Genomic DNA, 18,772 nt, shown 5'->3' with positions numbered 1-18,772 from the left:
GTTAAATTTCTGGGGATGACTATTGACCATAAATTAACATGGGCTAGCCACATAAATGCCCTAAAGTTTAATGTTAAACAGTCTATGAATATTTTAAAGGTTGTCTCTGGATTTAGTTGGGGGCTGATAAGAAATCCCTTCTGAGGCTATATGACTCTCTGTGTCGATCTAAGTTAGACTATGGCTGTCAGATTTATTCCTCAGCCTGTAAAACCAAGCTAAAGGAACTGGATGTTGTGCACAACATGGGGTTGAGAATATGCTCAGGGCTTTTAGAACTTCGCCTGTTGAAAGCATTTATGTCGACACAGATCATTTACCCCTTGATCTAAGAAGGCAAGAGCTAGGGTTGCGATACATGGCTAGAATGAAAAGTGCTCCCAAAAATCCCTCCTTTCAAGCACTAAAGGAAACAGACTCACAAAGTTTTTCTGGTACAAGAGCTTCTAAACCTTTCCAAATTCGACTGAATGAGGATGTTAGGAATAATCACCTTAAATCCCAGAAAGTCCTGGAAGTAGAATATCCTGTAAATCCTCCATGGCTTATCCCAGAAGCATCAATATGTAAGAAACTGTTTAACAAAAAGGACTGCACTGTAGAAGAGATTAGGGAAAATTCTTAGAGCACGATGTTACCCATACTAATTTTACAAAAATTTATACAGATGGATCTAAGTCAGATAGTGGTGTTGGTTGCGCTGTTATCCTGGGTGATACAGCGTACACAGCTAAATTACCTGACTCTGCATCAATATTTACTGCCGAATTAACAGCCGTAGTGTCTGCCTAGATTTAGTTTTTCATAGTGACGACTCTAATTTTGTCATATACTCAGACTCTAGAAGCACCTTAGAAGCTATTAAAAATTTAATAGCTTTCATCCATTAATTGAAAAAAAAGTTCAGGAGTGGCTTTTTCGTATATATTGTCGGCGTAAATCAGTCTCTTTCTGTTGGGTCCCTTCTCACGTGGGGATTCGCGGAAACGAGATGGCAGACAGGAAGCGTAAAGCTGCTAGTATTTTATCAGAAACCTCTTTTAGAAAAGTGCCTCATACAGATCTAAAAGGTCCCATTAGATCTTATGTTTTAAGTAAATGGCAAGAAAGGTGGACTTCTCCCCTTCTTGCCAATAATAAGAAATATAGAAATATTAGGGATAATGTACTACCGTGGTCTTCGTCATTCCAGCTTGACAGACGAACAGAGGTTATTTTAACGAGATTAAGGATTGGGCACACTCGTCTAACCCATCAGTTTATTTTAGAAGGAAGCAGCCCTCCAGAGTGTGCTTACTGTGACGAGACACTAACAGTGGAGCACATTCTGGTGGTCTGCCCCAGATATTTTAACCAAAGAGCGAGATATTTTGGGAGATGAAGCAGATATTTCTGCTATCATCTCTTTTTTAAAGTGTATTAAAATTTTTAACGATATTTAATTTTATTTAATTTATTACATCACGTAGAATTTTAATGACATTAATTTTTTTTTTTTTGTATATAGCACATCATTCATTAAACTTCATACCCTTATTTATTGGTCACATCACTTCATTTTATTTATTAATCATTTCCTTCATGAATTCATAACTTTAACATAATTTATTTTCTTTCCATTACGGCGCTGAATGGCCTTGTTGGCCCCAGTGCCTGGGCTTTTGCCCTAAATATCATACATCCATCCATCCTCCTCCCGGGGGAGCGGAAGCAGAGGATCCAGAGGAGGCAGACCATCTCCCGCCCAGTGAGATCTCTCAGGTAGGTGGGAGGTTGTACCATTTTCGGGACCAATGGAGCTTCAGTCCATGGGCCCAGAGCATAGTCTCCAAAGGCCTGGGGTGGAGTTGGAGCAGAGGTCCTCCTCCCCTTGTCAGGTTTCATCAGTCACCATCCAAAGCCCTGAAGGACTTTGTGAAGGATCTATTACAAAAGAGGGCAATAAAGAAAGCGAGACATTTGAAGTTTCAGGGCAGACTGTTCAGTGTTCCAAAGAAAGGTTCCAGTCGACAGAGAGTAATCCTAGACTTGTCTCGTCTAAATTCTTACATTCAATGCGACAAATTTCGCATGCTTACAATCTCGCAGGTTCGGACCCTACTACCCCGTGGAGCCGTAACCACCTCTATAGATCTTTCAGACGCTTATTATCACGTCCCGATTGCGAGAAGGTTCTCTCCTTACCTGGGGTTCAGACTGGGGAAGCAAGCATACTCGTTCAGAGTCATGCCATTCGGTCTCAACATAGCTCCCAGAATCTTCACGAAACTGGCAGATACGGTAGTTCAGCAACTACGGTCTCAAGGGATCATGCTGGCCGCATACCTAGACGATTGGATCATTTGGGCACCCAACGCCAGCGAATGCCGGAAAGCAACAACCATAGTAATCGGTTTTCTGGAATCTCTAGGCTTCCAAATAAACAGGGAGAAATCCCGCCTAGTACCGGAGAGTCGCTTTCAATGGTTGGGGATCCAGTGGGACCTACGTTCACACAAACTATCTCTTCCGCCGGCCAAACTGAGAGAAATAGCCAAAGCAACCAGACAGTTCCTCAAGAACAAGAAAGCTTCCCACCGTACCCAAGAAAGAGTCTTCAGTTTGCTTCAATAACAGATCTGCTTCTGAAAACCAAACTGGAGGATATAAACAGGGTATGGCGGAGTCGGGCCAACATCAGGTTCAGAGACAAGGTGTCTCTAATCCCGCCAATTTTGAAAAAGAGACTCCGGCCTTGGACAACAGTCAAGAGCTTATCAAAATCAGTACCACTCCAATTTCCCCCTCCGGCATTAGTGATTCACACCAATGCTTCTCTAAGCAGGTGGGGAGGATACTCTCAACACAAGAAAGTTCAGGGGACATGGTCCACTATGTTCTGCCAGTTCCATATCAATGTTCTGGAAGCAATGGCAGTCTTTCTAACCTTAAAGAAGCTACGTCCAAACAGTCTAATCCATATCAGACTGGTCTTGGACAGCGCAGTAGTGGTGCATTGTATAAACAGGGGAGGTTCCAAGTCGAGCCGGATCAACCAGGTTATGATAGCAATATTCTCCTTAGCAAACAAACACTGGTGGCATCTGTCTGCTACTCATCTGGCAGGAGTTCGGAATGTCATTGCAGATTCCCTATCCAGGACAACTCTGCTGGAGTCGGAATGGTCCTTGGACAAAACATCATTCGAATGGATTTGCAGTCAGGTACCAGGTCTCGAAGTAGATCTCTTTGCAACAGAATGCAACCACAAACTTCCTTGTTATGTGGCTCCCAACCTGGACCCTCTGGCTCACTCCACAGATGCAGTGTCGATAGATTGGAACAAGTGGCGGAGGATCTATCTGTTCCCTCCAGTAAACCTGTTAATGAAGGTCCTGCACAAGCTCAGGACATTCAAAGGCCAGGTGGCTCTGGTAGCTCCCAACTGGCCGAAGAGCAACTGGTTCCCGCTTCTTCTAGAGGTGAAGCTTCGGTGCTTACAGATTCCCAATCCAAAACTGACGCAAATAGTACAAACTCAGACTGTGTCAGCTTCCTCAAGAGTACAGAATGCCCTAGCTTTATGGATTTCATGAAATTTGCAGCTCAGAAAGATGCTAATATTGATCCAGTTAATACTTTATTTCTAGAATCAGACAAAAGGGAATCTACTCTCAGACAATATGACTCAGCAGTTAAGAAATTAGCACTCTTCTTAAAAGAATCTGAAGCAACTATAATGACCACGAACCTAGCAATCTCATTTTTTAGGTTATTATTCGAAAAAGGTCTTGCCTCTAGCACCATTACTACAGCCAAATCAGCTTTGAAAAAGATATTTTTACATGGGTTTAATATTAATTTAACGGATTCTTATTTTTCTTCAATCCCTAGAGCATGTGCTCATTTGAGACCAGTAACCCGTCCACACATGGTTTCTTGGTTCTTAAATGACGTCCTTAAATTATCATCAGAAATTGATAATCAGAATTGTTCATTCTTAAGTTTGCTGAGGAAGACCTTATTCTTAATTAGTTTAGCTTCAGGTGCTAGAATTTCCGAGCTGTCTGCTCTGTCTAGAGAGCCGAACCATATTGATTTCCTTCCATCAGGAGAAGTTCTGCTAGCCCCTCACCTTAAGTTTCTAGCTAAGAACGAAGATCCTTAAGATAGATGGTCCCCCTGGAAGGTTGTCCCCCTTCCACAAGACCTATCATTATGTCCGGTCTTTACTTTAAAGGCTTATTTAGACAGAACCTCTCACATAACTTCGGGGCCTCTCTTTGTGAGAGAAGGTGGAGGAACTATTTTTAAACATCTGACTTAACTGGTAGTTATATATATAGCTTAAGTCCCTGACGCGCGGCAGAATTTCAAAACTCGCGGCAATCGCCGATGGGTAGTCAGGTGTACCACTAGTGCGCCCTCTACCCAGGTACCTTGAACCATTCCAACTGTTCCTCAGATCTTCCCTGCCGCCATACCGGTTGCATCGTTAAGAATTTTGCTCGTTTGGCCCGTGATTTTCACAGAGTTTTGGTGAAGTACACTTTGGCTTTGGCTTTCGCTCGTTTTTGGATTTGATTTGGATTCTCTGGATTTGTTAGATATTGTTGATTTTGACCTTTGCTCGCTTTGGATTTTTCTTACGATTTTTCACTTTCCAAGATGTCTGACTCTGCTTCGAGTGTGAGAATGTGTGTGAGGGTGTAAAACCCGGCTTTCTAAAGCCGCGTTGGATCCCCACTCTATTTGTGTAAAATGCAGAGGAAAAATTGCGAGTTAAAGGATAGATGTGATGAATGTTTTGGTTTATCAGAAAGAGAGTGGATGGATTACTACCGATATGTTTCTAAGCTTGAAAGGATAGGATCAGAAGAGCCAGGAGTAGTAAATCTCGCTCTTCTAGAGATAGTCAGGAATTGAAGATTCTCCTCATATCAGTCCTATTATTCATTCCCCAGTAGTGGTAGTCCCAGAACCCCACTGATACTGATAAGGAACCAACCTTCAAGGACATGATGACGGCCATTCAAACCCTTGGACAAAAGGTAGAATCCCTCGCAAGAGACAGAGAGGATTTATGGTCGAATGTCAGAGATCTGAAACATTCAAGTGCTAATGAGAAAAATAAGAGTGCAAGTGTTGTGGAGGGTGCGGTTGCTCGGTCCTGTCGTGCTCCTAGTCCTAGACCTCTTCCAAGCTCACCAACCCCTGTGAGAAGGAATGTCGACAGACGAAGGGAGGCGAGAGGCTTTAGCTACCGAGCAGTCGTCCCCTCGAGCGTACCTGTTGACGCTTCCCAGGACGCTCACCCTCGCCATAGGAAAGGCGAGGTTAAAGTGTTTTCATCCTCGTCGGAGGACGCTGTTACTAGAAGGGACTGGCGTCATACGACCTTATCGAGACCCCCTCAAAAGGAAACTTCCTTGGTGGAGCGGCGTCGGGATTTGACACTTCCTACTCGGGATGTAGTCACTGGAGCAGCCCAGAGCGTTCCCCTCTTAGTTCGGACAATTGCTCTCCAGTGAAAAGCAGACGTATGTTGTTGCACGGTGGCCGTCTGCTTCGCTGATGACGAAATAAGACCGGAGGCGTCGCCGAAACTTCATTTCCAACGTCGCATCGATGAAAATGAATTAGTAGTTGATATTGCGGCTCCCCATGTCGATCCCCAGCAACAGGTAGCTCCGCAGATCAGTCTAATTCAGGACATGCAACGGAAACTCTCTTCCCTGATGCAAGTCTTTCAGCCTGCAGAAAAGACGGATGCAGACGTTTATCCACCGATGGCTGTACGTCGCCCTGAGGAAACTTTTGACCGATGTCGCACAGGCGGCCAGCTCTCAAGTGACTTCAGGGTGCGGCGGGACAGCGAACGTGAGAAAAATGTTTCGCCTATTCAAGAAACCTCAATCATTTTACGTCAGCCTGAGGAAGCTTTTGACAGATGTCGCACAGGCGGCCAGTTCTCAAGCGACCTTAAGGTTGGACGGAACAATGATTGTCAGAAGTCTGGACGCCAGGACGCCCGAGTAGCTCAAGAGGATGGACGCCAGGACGCCAGGCGTCAAGACCTTGGACGCCAGGACGCCAGACGTCAAGAATCTGGACGCCAGGACGCCAGGCGTCACGAAGACACCAGACGTCACGAGACTGGACACCAGGACGCTGAGCGTCAAGGTGATACTTTGAAAGACGTCGCTTCTTTGGTTTTTGGTCAATCAGAAGAAGAGATTGATGATATCCCTCAGTCTCCTGTGGATCTTATCGAACAAGTTTCGGAAGAAGAAGATAGTAAAGGCCTTCAACTTTCATCAGACTTCAAAAAACTTATGAAACTTTTTGCGGAAGTTTTCCTGAAAACTTTATTCGACGGCTCCTCGTTCCCCACCTTCAGAATTTACTCTTGGGAAGGCGCCTAAGGAGTCAGCTTTTTATGAAGATGGTTTTGTCCCGCTCGTCCAAGAGAGCTCTCAAAATGATGAATGAATGGATGCTTTCAAAGAAAGAACAAGGAAAGACAGCCTTTGCTTTTCCTCCAGCCAAACTAGCTTCAAGATCGAGCGTTTGGTATCAAACGGGAGAATCGTTCGGCCTTGGAATACCTGCCTCTTCCCGAGGAGACTTCTCGAATCTTGTTGATTCATCTCGCCGAGTGGCCATGGGGAGAACGAAGTTTTGTTGGTCAACATCAGAGTTGGACCACCTCCTCAAAGGAATTTTTAGGGCCTTCGAGGTCTTTAACTTTCTGGACTGGACCCTGGGAGCGTTAGGAAGAAAGATGGGATTATTCAGCACGACCGACAAAGAAGAATTTGTACATCTTATGTCGTGTATGGATAAAGGAATCAGAGACGGTGCCAGCGAATTAGCGGCGCTTTTCTCAGCAGGAATCTTGAAGAAAAGGACCCATCTTTGCTCTTTCCTAGCTAATGGGGTCACATCCAGTCAAAAAGCGGAATTAATTTACGCCCCTTTTTCCTCTCACCTCTTCCCTCAAGACTTGGTTAAAGAGATTTCTACCTCCTTAGCTCAGAAAACCACACAAGATCTTATATCGAAGACAGCAAAGAAAGTCTTACCAACGACTTTCATGACTAAAAAGAGTAAGGCTGAGGCTTCTGTGCTTCAGGGATCTCAGCCCTTTCGTGGTCGGCCCTCAGGTAGAGGTTCCTCGAGGGCGGGTAGAAGATCTGCAGCAAGGAGTGCCTCTAGACAGGGAAGAAACAGGACTTGACGTTCTCCCCCTTCAGGCAGCGGTAGGTGCCAGGCTGTTAAACTTCTGGCAGGTATGGGAGAAAAGAGGAGCGGATCCTTGGTCCATTCAACTACTCAAGGATGGATACAAAATCCCTTTCCTAAGAAAGCCCCCGTTGGCAGACAAACCAATAGATCTGCCTCCCAGATACAGAGACGAGGCCAAGGCACAGGCGATTCAACAGCAAGTTTCGTTATTGTTGCAGAAAAACGCAATAGAGAAAATACAAAATCTGGATTCGCCAGGATTCTACAACCGCCTTTTCCTGGTTCCCAAGAGCTCGGGGGGTTGGAGACCAGTACTGGATGTGAGTGCCCTCAACGCCTTTGTACAAAAGACGAAGTTTTCCATGGAAACAACAAAATCAGTGTTAGCGGCAGTCAGACAACACGACTGGATGGTTTCCTTGGACCTTCAGGACGCATATCTCCACATTCCTATCCACCTGGGCTTCAAGAAATACCTGAGATTCGTCTTCAAGGAACAGGTATTCCAGTTTCGGGCTCTTTGCTTCGGCCTAAACACGGCGCCCCAAATATTCACCAGACTGATGTCGAATGTAGAGGGAATGCTGCACACGAGAGGCATCAGGGCCTCTCTGTATCTGGACGACTGTCTTCTCAGAGCTCCTTCCTTCAATCGCTGTCTGGAGGATCTTCAAACGACAATCTGTTTATCAGAGGAACTAGGACTTCTGGTAAACAGGCAGAAGTCACATCTGACCCCATCTCAAGAGATCCTGTATCTAGGGATGAGGATTCAGTCTCGGGATTTTCGGGTTTTTCCGTCACCATCAAGGATGGAACAGACCTTGGTAAAATTAAAGGACTTTCTGGGGAAACGGATGTGCTCGGCGAGGGAATGGATGAGCCTGCTAGGGACCCTTTCCTCGCTAGAACAGTTCGTTTCCTTAGGAAGACTAAACCTTCGCCCACTCCAATTCCACCTGGTATTGGAGCAGAGAAGACGGGCTAGAGAAAGAGTGTATCCCCATTTCAGAGGCGATGAAACAGTGCCTTCAGTGGTGGAACGACCCAGTCAAGCTTCAGGAGGGCCTTTCATTAAAACAGAAGAACCCAGACCTAGTGTTGTTCTCCGACACGTCGGACTCGGGGTGGGGAGCAACATTGGGAAAGTTGGAAGTATCAGGATTCTGGACCAGAGAGCAAGAGAAGCTCCACATAAATCAAAAGGAGCTGACTGCAATATTTTTAGCCCTCAAAGAGTTACAACACTCAGTCCAAGACAAGGTCGTACAGGTCAACTCCGACAACACGACGGCGTTGGCCTACATCAACAAACAAGGAGGAACCCACTCCAGGTCACTGTACGAAACGTCGAGGCAACTCCTTATCTGGGCCAAGGAGAAAAATGTGACATTGTTGACACGTTTCATTCAGGGGGAAAGAAATGTGAGGGCAGACAGTCTGAGCAGGAAAGGTCAAGTCCTGGCAACAGAATGGACTCTTCACCAAGATGTCTGCAGAGAATTGTGGCGGATTTGGGGTCGTCCATGCATAGACCTCTTCGCCACAGCTCAAACGAAGAGGATGGAGACGTACTGCTCTCCTGGGCCAGAGACCCGAGGCAATGCACATAGATGCGTTCCTTTTAAATTGGTCCAACCTGGACGTTTACGCCTTTCCCCCCTTCAAGATCATAAACAGAGTCATTCAGAAGTTCGTGTCCCACGAGAGCACCAGGATGACTCTAGTGGTCCCCTTTTGGCCAACAAGAGAATGGTTCACAGAGGTGCGGGAATGGATGGTGGACACGCCGAGAAGTCTGCCCCTAAGGCCAGATCTACTCAAACAACCCCACTTGGAAAGGTATCACCAAAACCTCCAAGGTCTACAGCTAACTGCCTTCAGACTATCGAAAAACTCGCAAGAGCTAGAGGATTTTCGAAGGAGGCAGCTAGAGCGATCGCAAGAGCTAGGAGGTCATCTACCATCAGGGTATACCAATCCAAGTGGGATATTTTTAGAGGTTGGTGTAAAAACAACTCCCTGTCCTCGTCCAGTACCTCTGTGACCCAGATAGCGGATTTTCTTCTTTACCTTAAGAGGAGACGTAACTTTTCAGTCTCGACTATTAAGGGATACAGGAGCATGTTGGCAGCGGTCTTCAGACACAGAAACTTGGACTTGTCTGCCAATAAGGATCTCCAAGACCTTATCAGATCATTCGAGACTACCAAAGAGAAAAGTCAGATCTCACCAGCGTGGAACCTAGACGTGGTCCTAAAGTTCCTCATGTCCGATAGGTTCGAACCTTTGCAAGAGATTTCATTTAAAGATCTCACAATGAAGACTCTATTTTTGGTTTGCTTGGCGACAGCTAAAAAGAGTCAGTGAAGTACATGCCTTCAATAAAAACCGTCGGTTTTAGGAACGCAAAGCTATCTGCTCTCTACAACTGGGGTTTTTAGCTAAGAATGAATGGCCTTCACAACCATGGCCCAAGTCCTTCGAGATTATGAATCTGGCAGAGATCGCAGGTGAGGAGTTAGAGAGAGTCCTCTGTCCGGTAAGAGCTCTGAGGGCGTACCTGCAAAGGACGAAGAATTTCGAGGCAGGTCAGAGGCGCTTTGGTGTTCAGTTAGAAGCCCTCTCTACCAATGTCAAAGAATGCGTTATCCTTTTTCATTAGACAGTTGATAAGGGAAGCGCATTCAGAATGCAATGAAGCGGACCTTAAGCTTCTAAAGGTTAAAACCCATGAGGTCAGAGCGGGTTGCAACCTCTGTAGCCTTTAGACAGAATAGGTCCCTACAAAGTATCATGGACTCTACCTTCTGGAGAAGCAAATCAGTGTTTGCCTCACACTACTTGAAGCAAGTACAAACGCTTTATGACGACTGCTATACACTGGGACCGTTTATAGCAGCTAACTCAGTAGTGGGGGAGAAGGGACTACCCTGCAATCCCATAATTCGATGCCCTTGATTCTTGCCTTGGAATAGTTGTAATCTTATGGTTGTTTGTGGAGATTGGACGCAATCTTCCGCAATCATTGATTTTAGTCAGGTAATCAGTTTGTTCCTTGGCAGCGCCCGGAACAAGGGTATTATAGGTTGTCTGTCACATAGAGGTTGGTATACCGGTTGGCAGCTCCTAGAGGTCTTCAGCCCCCTGAGTGGATCGCTGGACCTCTTAAGGAAAGCAGACATAATGAGGGGGAGTTCATTGAAGTCAGCTTCCTTAAACCAGGTAAGAACCTTAAGTTGGTTTATTAACCCTTAAGCAAAATTCCAAAGATGTTGGCTGTCTCTGACCCTCCACCAAAGGTGTCAATCAGCTATATATATAACTACCAGGTAAGTCAGATGTTTAAAAATGATATTTTCATAATAAAATAAATTTTTGAACATACTTACCTGGTAGTTATATATGATTAAATTCCCACCCTCCTCCTCTAGAGACTAGGGGCATGGAAGATCTGAGGAACAGTTGGAATGGTTCAAGGTACCTGGGTAGAGGGGCGCACTAGTGGTACACCTGACTACCCATCGGCGATTGCCGCGAGTTTTGAAATTCTCTGCGTCAGGGACTTAAGCTATATATATAACTACCTGGTAAGTATGTTCAAAAATTTATTTTATTATGAAAATATCATTTCTATGAAGGCCATCAGACAACAGATTTTATATTTTATTAAACAAGCAAACCCAGACTCAGTTCCAAAGGTTCATGACATTAGGGCGGTGGCCACCTCCACTAATTATTTCCATCATATGAATTTTGAGGATCTTAAGAAATATACGGGGTGGAAATCTCCCCTGGTTTTCAAACGCCACTATATGAAATCCTTAGAAGCTCTAAAATTCACCACAGTGGTGGCAGGAAGCATTGTTCCTCCCTCTAAATAATTCTTTTTAATATCTCATTATTTTCTGTCACTTTTTCTCCCACCTACCTGCCTCATTTATTCCCTTTACCATCCCCTCCGGGTCAGGCATACTTCACAGCCTGTCTCCTGACCATGTTGCATTTTGTCTTTGTCCCCTGTTATTAGCAATTAAGTACGTTTTTTCATGTCTTAATGTTTTCTTGTTTTGCGGGACATAGTTCCCTCACTGTAGTTCCCTCACCGTAATATAATTTATGTCCTTATATATTTTCATTTTGGATAATTAAAAATCATTTGGAATGATACTTTTATTTCTTTCCATTACAAGGTTTCTTTAGATCTTTTTCAAGATGGTATTTTGATTCTCTGTTATTATTTCACCGGGTGACACAGGTCGTATAACCCAGAAAAAGGATTTTGACAGAGGAAAAATCTATTTCTGAGGGTAGACCTGTGTCACCCGGTGACCCACCTCTATTCTTTTCTTTCCCCCCCTAGTTAAAATACCATGCTTGGGTGGTGGGTGCTAACATGGAATGCAGATGGCACTGGTTTGTTGATAGTCTGCGAGCGGTGCGGGCGTTGTATCAGCACCTTGCTTTGGGGGACTTTTGATATTGGGAATGTCTACAGGGCGGGGACCTGTGATAGTGACAAACTCACCCTTTCATATACACGACTCCATTTTATGGAGCTCGCACTGGAGGTAGTAACCCCAGCTTTGCATTTAGCTTTTCTCTGGTATATTTAGCAATGAATTTACCTAGAAATATGTGCTGAATGGATATTTCACCGGGTGACACAGGTCTCCCCCCAGAAATAGATTTTTCCTCTGTCAAAATCCTTTTATTAACCCAAAATTCGTAAAAATAAAGATATGGAAATTCCTCCCTGTTACTTATAAAGCACACACAATACAATACATGCTTGAAAAAAAGACAATATAGAAATGAAAAAAACAATCTACAGTTTGGGAAATTAAACGTGGTTCCTACCTCCAAAAAACAATGTTCACAGTCAGTCTTAATCAATAAATCTCAAAACAGAGTCTTCACTGAAGACTTTTAATAATGTTCAGTGTTGGTCTTCGAGTGATCCTTTTTCCATAACTAATCCCTTCACACCCTGGGACTTCACCTAAAAGAAATGCACATATACACATTTCCACCGGAACCTGGACATTTCTGGCGAACACACTCACAAAGTCATGTGACAAGTTCCCACGTCTTGAGAATACCTTACATAACAATTTTACTTAATTAGGAAATGCGTCAGATAACAGCTCAGCATCCTCTCAAGGATTTTCGGAAAGTTTTCCTCCACACTTGGTACTTAAACATTTACTGTGTATTGTAATTCATAACATGCTTGTGACCTACAAGCTTTTCATATATATAAAACTTTATTTTATTATAAAAATGTAATGTTTGTCTAGATTGGTCAAGCAGTTCAAATTTCTATAGTACAGGTTGACCATCACTAATCCGGCAATCAGTAGTCCGGAACAATCAGTAATCCGGCACAAGTTTCGGCTAGAGTAATTTCTAATGTTTCCGCACTAATTTTCAAATTTCCCGGGTCGCTGCGTTAACTCGCTCGCCGGCTGCTTCGATTTGGTGGCGCAGTGTGCTGCATCAACAAACTGGAGGTGTTTGCAAACACAGGCATGCTTTTGCTGTTCCATTTTTTACATTTATTATTGTCTTTTGGCCTACGCTATGGTATATCGTATAGGCTACATATACAGTAGCCTAGCCTACATTATACTAAACTCTATTCACATATTAACAGTATTATACAAACATCAACATAATGAATGTGCATCTTTTTCATGGATCTTTTAAAAAGTTATGCTTTACCACATCGTATCCAATTGCGTATATTCTCATATTGCTTTTGTATTATAAATTGCGATCAATGTTTTGTTTTGGGAATCGATAACGCGGTGTTTATTTCGCCACATTTAACTCAGTTCAGAGAGCTTTTCTTGCATCTAGTAAGCGTAAATGAATATAGATACTTTATTTATTTGGACAAGGATATTTTTCGTTATTAGAAATGTTTTTAAGTCGAAATATAACTTAAATACATCTCCTTGTGAAATTTATTTAGCTATTTTTTTCGTTAATATGTGACGTTCACGGGAATCGCGGCTGGCCATTTTGGGGCATGTTTGTTTTGTGTAAAAAACAAAAATCAAGATTCCGTTCGCTATTTTCTCTTGATTTCATCATAATACGAGCTTTATGTATTTATCTTTTATTGGCGTGAAAACATCAGTAATTTGTATTCTTTTATGCCCAGTAGTTTTGATTAAAATACATTCTCTCCAATTTTACTTACGGTTGAGTTTCATCCATGTTGCCGATGCACGATAATTTATAGTCATTAGCAGCTTGAACATTGTTTTCTCAGCTTCAGCTACAACTTGCAGCTTAAAGTTACTGTAGCAGTATATTTCCTTGCCGATCTTTTCTCCAAAGCAAATAAGGGTATAGTGTAAAAAATATGTCAGTACTTAACGTCATTTGTAACATAACGACAGTAATTGTTTAACCGTACGATGGTTGAAATACAAGCATAACAGTTGTTATCCGGGACAGTTTCCCGTTCGGTTGTTTATGGCTGTATGCATTTACGCAAGAGTATAACGTTACTAACAATACTTTTATCATTCTCTTTTACCTTTTTAACTAGCAGATGGAATAAAGAGATGGAGGAAAAGAAGTTGGTCTCTCTCGCTACCTGCGCCTGCGCGAAATCTAAAAATATTTCCTAAATATTTTCGTATCAGTATTAATTGCTAACCCCACCGTAAACTCGAAATATCGTAAATCGAATTATCGTAACTCGAGTACTACCTGCATTTGATAATTATCTTTTTTTTATTAACCAACTTGTACTGATTTATGGGGTATTTTAATTCTAGGACGAGGTGCTTAGCTACTGTGTTTCGTGTATTCTAGCCTAATAAATGGCTAATCCGGCAAAATGGCTAATCCGGCACCCTCTAGGTCCCAATGATGCCGGATTAGTGATGGCCAACCTGTACACAAATATACAAACAAACATACAAACATTCACTTTTATATATAAGATTATTAAGAGGACTTGGTATTGTTTGTATTTGTGAAGTCTTTAGGACCTCAGTGTAAAGTATTGTCGCCTGCACCATATGCATATTGCTTGTTGCAAATTCAGCAGTTCTTAGTTCTTATAATAATGTTCAATGAAAATATTTTACACATATTAAAGCTTAAACCTGTATACTATAATTAAAGTATTTAAGCCATTGATTAAGTAAATGCCTCTTGCTTTTCAGGTAGATTCTTCAGAAGAGTAAAACCAGTGCCCAGCTGATTTTTTTTTCTACTAATGGTAAGTCATGGAATTTCAGAGTTTTTTTTTTTTTTTTGCTTTATGTTCAGATTATTGTAAAATTTATTAATGTGGCTAAGTAAACATTTTGCAGCAGTTAGAACCCATAGCCATATGACGATGTATGGTGATGGATTTTGACTTGTTCTTTCGTAATCTGTGTTGAAATAGTTTTCTATCATTGATGATCATGATGATGTCCAGGAATGATTTGACTTTTCTGATGCATAAAAAAAATTGTCGGAAGAGGGAGATGATTCTTTACTCCAAAGGAATTTCTTAGTAGCACAGTTACTAAGGGAAGGTGTCTAACACTGCCTGACTACTATTAATTTATTCTGCATTTGTTGTTTAGTTGCCCAGATTCTTTGGGACTGGAGACTTGAAAGTATATTGTTGTAGGTTCATGGATGGTTCTCTCTCTCTCTCTCTCTCTCTCTCTCTCTCTCTCTCTCTCTCTCTCTCTCTCTCTCTCTCTCTCTCTCTCTCCCCTGTCAAGTAGCCAAAGGGCATGGTCTGGCCAGATGCAGGAAGTTACACAATAGAGCCTCCCATTTCTTAATTAGTTTGGTAGATAAGACTCCCTCTCATTTTTAATATGTCGACGAGGTTGATTAAGCATTATCATCTTTGAATCTACAAAAGACCAGGTCAGTTTGACTGTTTTCCCTGACCATGGTTCTGCAATGCTAAATTCAAGCGCAGGACCCTGTCAGCCTTGACATTACATATGCCATGATATATAAGAGGTTACAGGAATCCCTCTTCCCATACGTACATGTGGGAGACTAGCAATTTTCAGTTGTTAGTAACAACACCAATTATATTTCTTCCTACCTAAGGCATAGGTCTCCCAATAAAAGGTGAAGGTTTGTAGTCTTGTAGGAGCAAATGGTAATTTTTAAAGCTAAATTGCATTTTGTCCTACGAATACAGGCCTGAAGAGTTTTATCATAATCCCAACTCTGCATTGGTCCCTGTTGCCAAAGAATCAAGCGAGTATTTACAGGCAGGTGAGTGGGTGGGTACATCACCCCCTTTCCTACATACTACTGTTTAACTGCCTTGTTACCAAACCTCGAAGACTGAACTGTCTTGTGCTGAAAGGTATAACCATATAAAAGACTTTAGGTTTGTAAATCTAGGAAAAGTTTAGGTTACCCTTAAAGATTGTGATGTTGAACCAAAAGTAAATTCGCTTTTCACTAATTATAGATGCTAATTCATTATTTATTGCAGTATTATACATACAAAGTAAGGATCTCTTTACACTAGAATTTTTGTTTGTTCCTACACAATATACAAACTATCGGTCCTTTACATTAGGAATTACTTACAGTGGAGCTGGAAATGGTTAGGCAGTTAACTACTGTCTGTAAGGTGGGAGGCACTCCTGCCCGGATGTAAACATTCCAATTTGCTTTCGGCCATCGTTCGGTGCAGACATGTGTTCTTCCTTCTCTGCCTTGATTGTCATTGAGCTGATTTTTCCTGGTGAGATCTTTCTTTCTATGTTATTGCTTGTGTCATATGCGTGTTTATGATATTAATCATGCAAACCCATGAATGTAACAAGCCTGTTTGTAAGGCTGCCTTTCCTCAGCGTGTGTGTGTGTCCTGGGGTTGGCAGGAAGAAGTGCGATAATTTCCGCTCCTTTGTAGAAGTTGACCCTCAAGCCATCTGTACCTCCTGCAGGGGACATGATTGTTCTCGTGACTCTGCTTGTGCTGAGTGCTGCTCCTGGTTGGCTGAGCAGTAGGTGAAGTTTAAGGGGAGGAAACGGTGTCGGAGGAAGGTTGCCAAGGCATTGTCTGAGGGTTGTATGTCCCCAACTATGCCCTTGGTGGCCAACCCTTCTTCCTCGCTTCTCTCTCCTTGCAATCCTCCCCTTCTGACTGTCTCTCCTTCAGGAGAGAACTCTCCTTCATCTTCGGTCGCTTCGTTGAGCATGGAACGATGGTTGGGTGGTGGGCAATCAGGACGACCTCTCGGGGGCCTCTCCTCGCTCAGGGGGGGGAAATTTTTCCCTCGGAGCGAGAGGAGTCTCCCACCACTAACCCAACCTCTTTTTCTCCTTCAGGTATGGTGGTCGAGCATCTCCTTGGTAAGCAGGCGACGGATTTGAAAGCAGCTTGGCCCTCCTTGGGGCTTTCAGGCCCTCCATCTCTGCAGGGCCTCCTGCCTCAGCTGGTGAGCGCTCCGGTGGTGACCCACACTGCTCCTACCATGACAACTTCCATGGTGATGATGACAGCATGTGCGAAGATGCCGGTGACTGTCTACGCACTTTCCAACTCAAGTGAGTTCTGTCCCGCCATCCCAGCGGGCTTTGCTGTGTCCCCGCTGTCCCATGCTGTACCATCAATGATGGTCACCTCCTCTGTACCCCATATGATGGTTCCTGCCCCTGCTGCTCCTGCAATCTCTGCTGTCTGGACTGCTGTTGCTGCTCCACCTGCCCTGGCTGTCCCTGCCACTCCCATTGCCACTCCTGCTGTTACTGATGCTCCTGCTGCTCCTGTTGCCCTGGCTGCCCTGGCTGCTTCTGCAACGTCTGCTGCTCCCTCTTGGTTGAGGGACTTGATCGCCATCCTGAAGAAGATGACGAAGAAGAAGTCAAGGAAGAGGTCCTGTAAGGTGTCTTTGTTGTCGTCTTCATTGACTTTGTCTTCGTCTTCATCGTCTGCTGCCTCTTCCCCTTCCTCTTCCAAGACTCATTGTCCAGAGAAGAGGAAGGCTGCCTCTCCCCCACAAGAAGTCCTGCCATGGGGCTTCTAAGGGACTACCTTCTTCTGCAGGGGAAGCAGTGGGATCTCTCGTCGGCTCTTCCTGGCCTTTCTGCTCAGGAACCAAATCGCTTACCTTACCAGGGCCTTGGGTTTCGGGAGCCGTGGTTATGCAGACCTCAGTTTGCACTCCCGTCTCCAGTCCTAAGAGGTCTGCTTCTAAGACTGGTGCTGTGTCGGGTGCTTGACAGAGTCGAGTCACTCTGAGTGCTTAAGTCTCTAAGGAGTCTTGAGCATCCCGAACCGGTGCCGAAGTGACCTCTCACTGTCCCTGTTCAGGCACAGGGCAAGAAAAAGAGCGTAGACATGCAAGTGTCTCGGTTCTTCCTGCTGGCACTACCTCCAGTGCTCGGCCAGGTTCCCAACCACTTGTCTTGGTCCGGAGGGTCTGAACACCTGGAGAGACAGAGAGGAGGTCTCCTGTTGTCTTCTCGCAAGGTTTCAGCCTCGAAGAAGACTGGGTGCGTATGTCAAGAGGACAGCGGAAGTTCTTGCCATCCAGCTGCAAATTCAGCCCCGCCCCTGATCACGTTGCTGCATCAGCTCAGCTCGGCTCTTGCAAACCTCTACACTCTCCTCAGGACAGCGTTTCGCCAAGGCTGTCATCACTGCTGGTTGATGATGGCACATGGCCCACCCCTCCTGCTGGTTCTGCTGGCAGGACAGGAGGGAGTGCCCGATCCTCCTCACCTGTACCCACAACCTAAAGGAGGAACTCTGGAGAGTCCTCTCCTCAGAGTTTGGCTATGAAGGCCTACGTTCCTGGCTCGGTCCTTGGATCAACTTAGTGGTACGCCTGACTAGTTAAGGATGGGTCCAAGGGTTCTGCCAGGGTTCTCCCTCCTATGGGGAGAGTAGGTCAGGAGGACCACACCCTGGAAGGACTCAAGGGTCCAATTCCTCAGGATGCGGACACCCCTGAAATACAGAGGACCTTTGCAGAGATCATTGCGCTGATTCATCAGCACAGTGATCTCAGGGAAGGGGCCACAGCCTCTTCTGTGGACCATCCTTCGTGCCTTGAAACTTTCTGGGGCCCTAAGAAGGAACCAAAGGTTTTGGTGGGGCTGCCGTGGTCCTCGCTTGCTGATTGGGTGCTCGACCAAGTGAATAATCTTGTTTCTGGGCAGGAGAATTCGCTTCAGTTGAACCGCTCGGACAAGCTCCTTCTCCCTCCTGTCTCAACAGAAGCAATTTTACACGCCCTCAGAGGGGTTCTTGATGACCAAGCAGGTTGATTTGGACCTGGTTCATCTAGGCCTGGGTCTCTCACTGCAGCACCTTGTTCTGGAAGGGGTCTCCCTTTTGCTGCAAGCCTGGAGGCTACCACCATGGCAACCCTCCAGGCAGTCTCCTGGCTGGATCTGTGGCAGTTCACAGTATCCAAGGTGGCTGCCTCCTCAGGTGCTATTGTCCCTGGAGAGGACTCCACCTTCGGGGACTGTGCCAGTCTGGAGGTAGAGCCATTTCCTCCCTTGCCCACCAGATGGCAAACCTGTGGGTAAACCTGGTGCT

General features: G+C 44.5%; 2 protein-coding genes across 2 annotated transcripts in view; both read left to right on the top strand.

Moving 5' to 3' along the window:
* Nucleotides 1-18,772, top strand: part of LOC136828449 (uncharacterized) — a 259,461-nt gene that overhangs the window by 19,531 nt on the left and 221,158 nt on the right. The window contains 1 exon segment of the mRNA XM_067086519.1: nucleotides 14,415-14,470. Within this exon segment, the coding sequence (XP_066942620.1) occupies nucleotides 14,468-14,470 (3 nt within the window). The 5' untranslated portion in view covers nucleotides 14,415-14,467.
* On the top strand, nucleotides 2,657-17,249 carry LOC136827846 (uncharacterized). The gene is made up of 4 exons (XM_067085305.1): nucleotides 2,657-2,997; nucleotides 3,301-3,750; nucleotides 15,407-15,483; nucleotides 16,552-17,249. The coding sequence occupies exons 1-4, from the start codon at nucleotides 2,657-2,659 to the stop codon at nucleotides 17,247-17,249; spliced, it is 1,566 nt and encodes a 521-aa protein (XP_066941406.1).

The sequence above is a fragment of the Macrobrachium rosenbergii genome, chromosome 42 (genome assembly GCF_040412425.1).
Source record: "Macrobrachium rosenbergii isolate ZJJX-2024 chromosome 42, ASM4041242v1, whole genome shotgun sequence".
Classification (NCBI taxonomy): domain Eukaryota; kingdom Metazoa; phylum Arthropoda; class Malacostraca; order Decapoda; family Palaemonidae; genus Macrobrachium; species Macrobrachium rosenbergii.
Note: the sequence above shows the minus strand (reverse complement) of the source record. Positions and strands in the feature narration are given on the sequence as shown.

Coding starts and splice junctions, on each gene's coding strand:
- LOC136827846 (XM_067085305.1), top strand. CDS start 2,657: ATGGCGGAGTCGGGCCAACATCAGGTTCAGAGACAAGGTGTCTCTAAT. Junction 3,751..15,406: donor CTAGCAATCTCATTTTTTAG/GTTATTATTCGA, acceptor CTACGAATACAG/GCCTGAAGAGTTTTATCATA. Junction 15,484..16,551: donor AAGCGAGTATTTACAGGCAG/GTGAGTGGGTGG, acceptor TTTCTCCTTCAG/GTATGGTGGTCGAGCATCTC.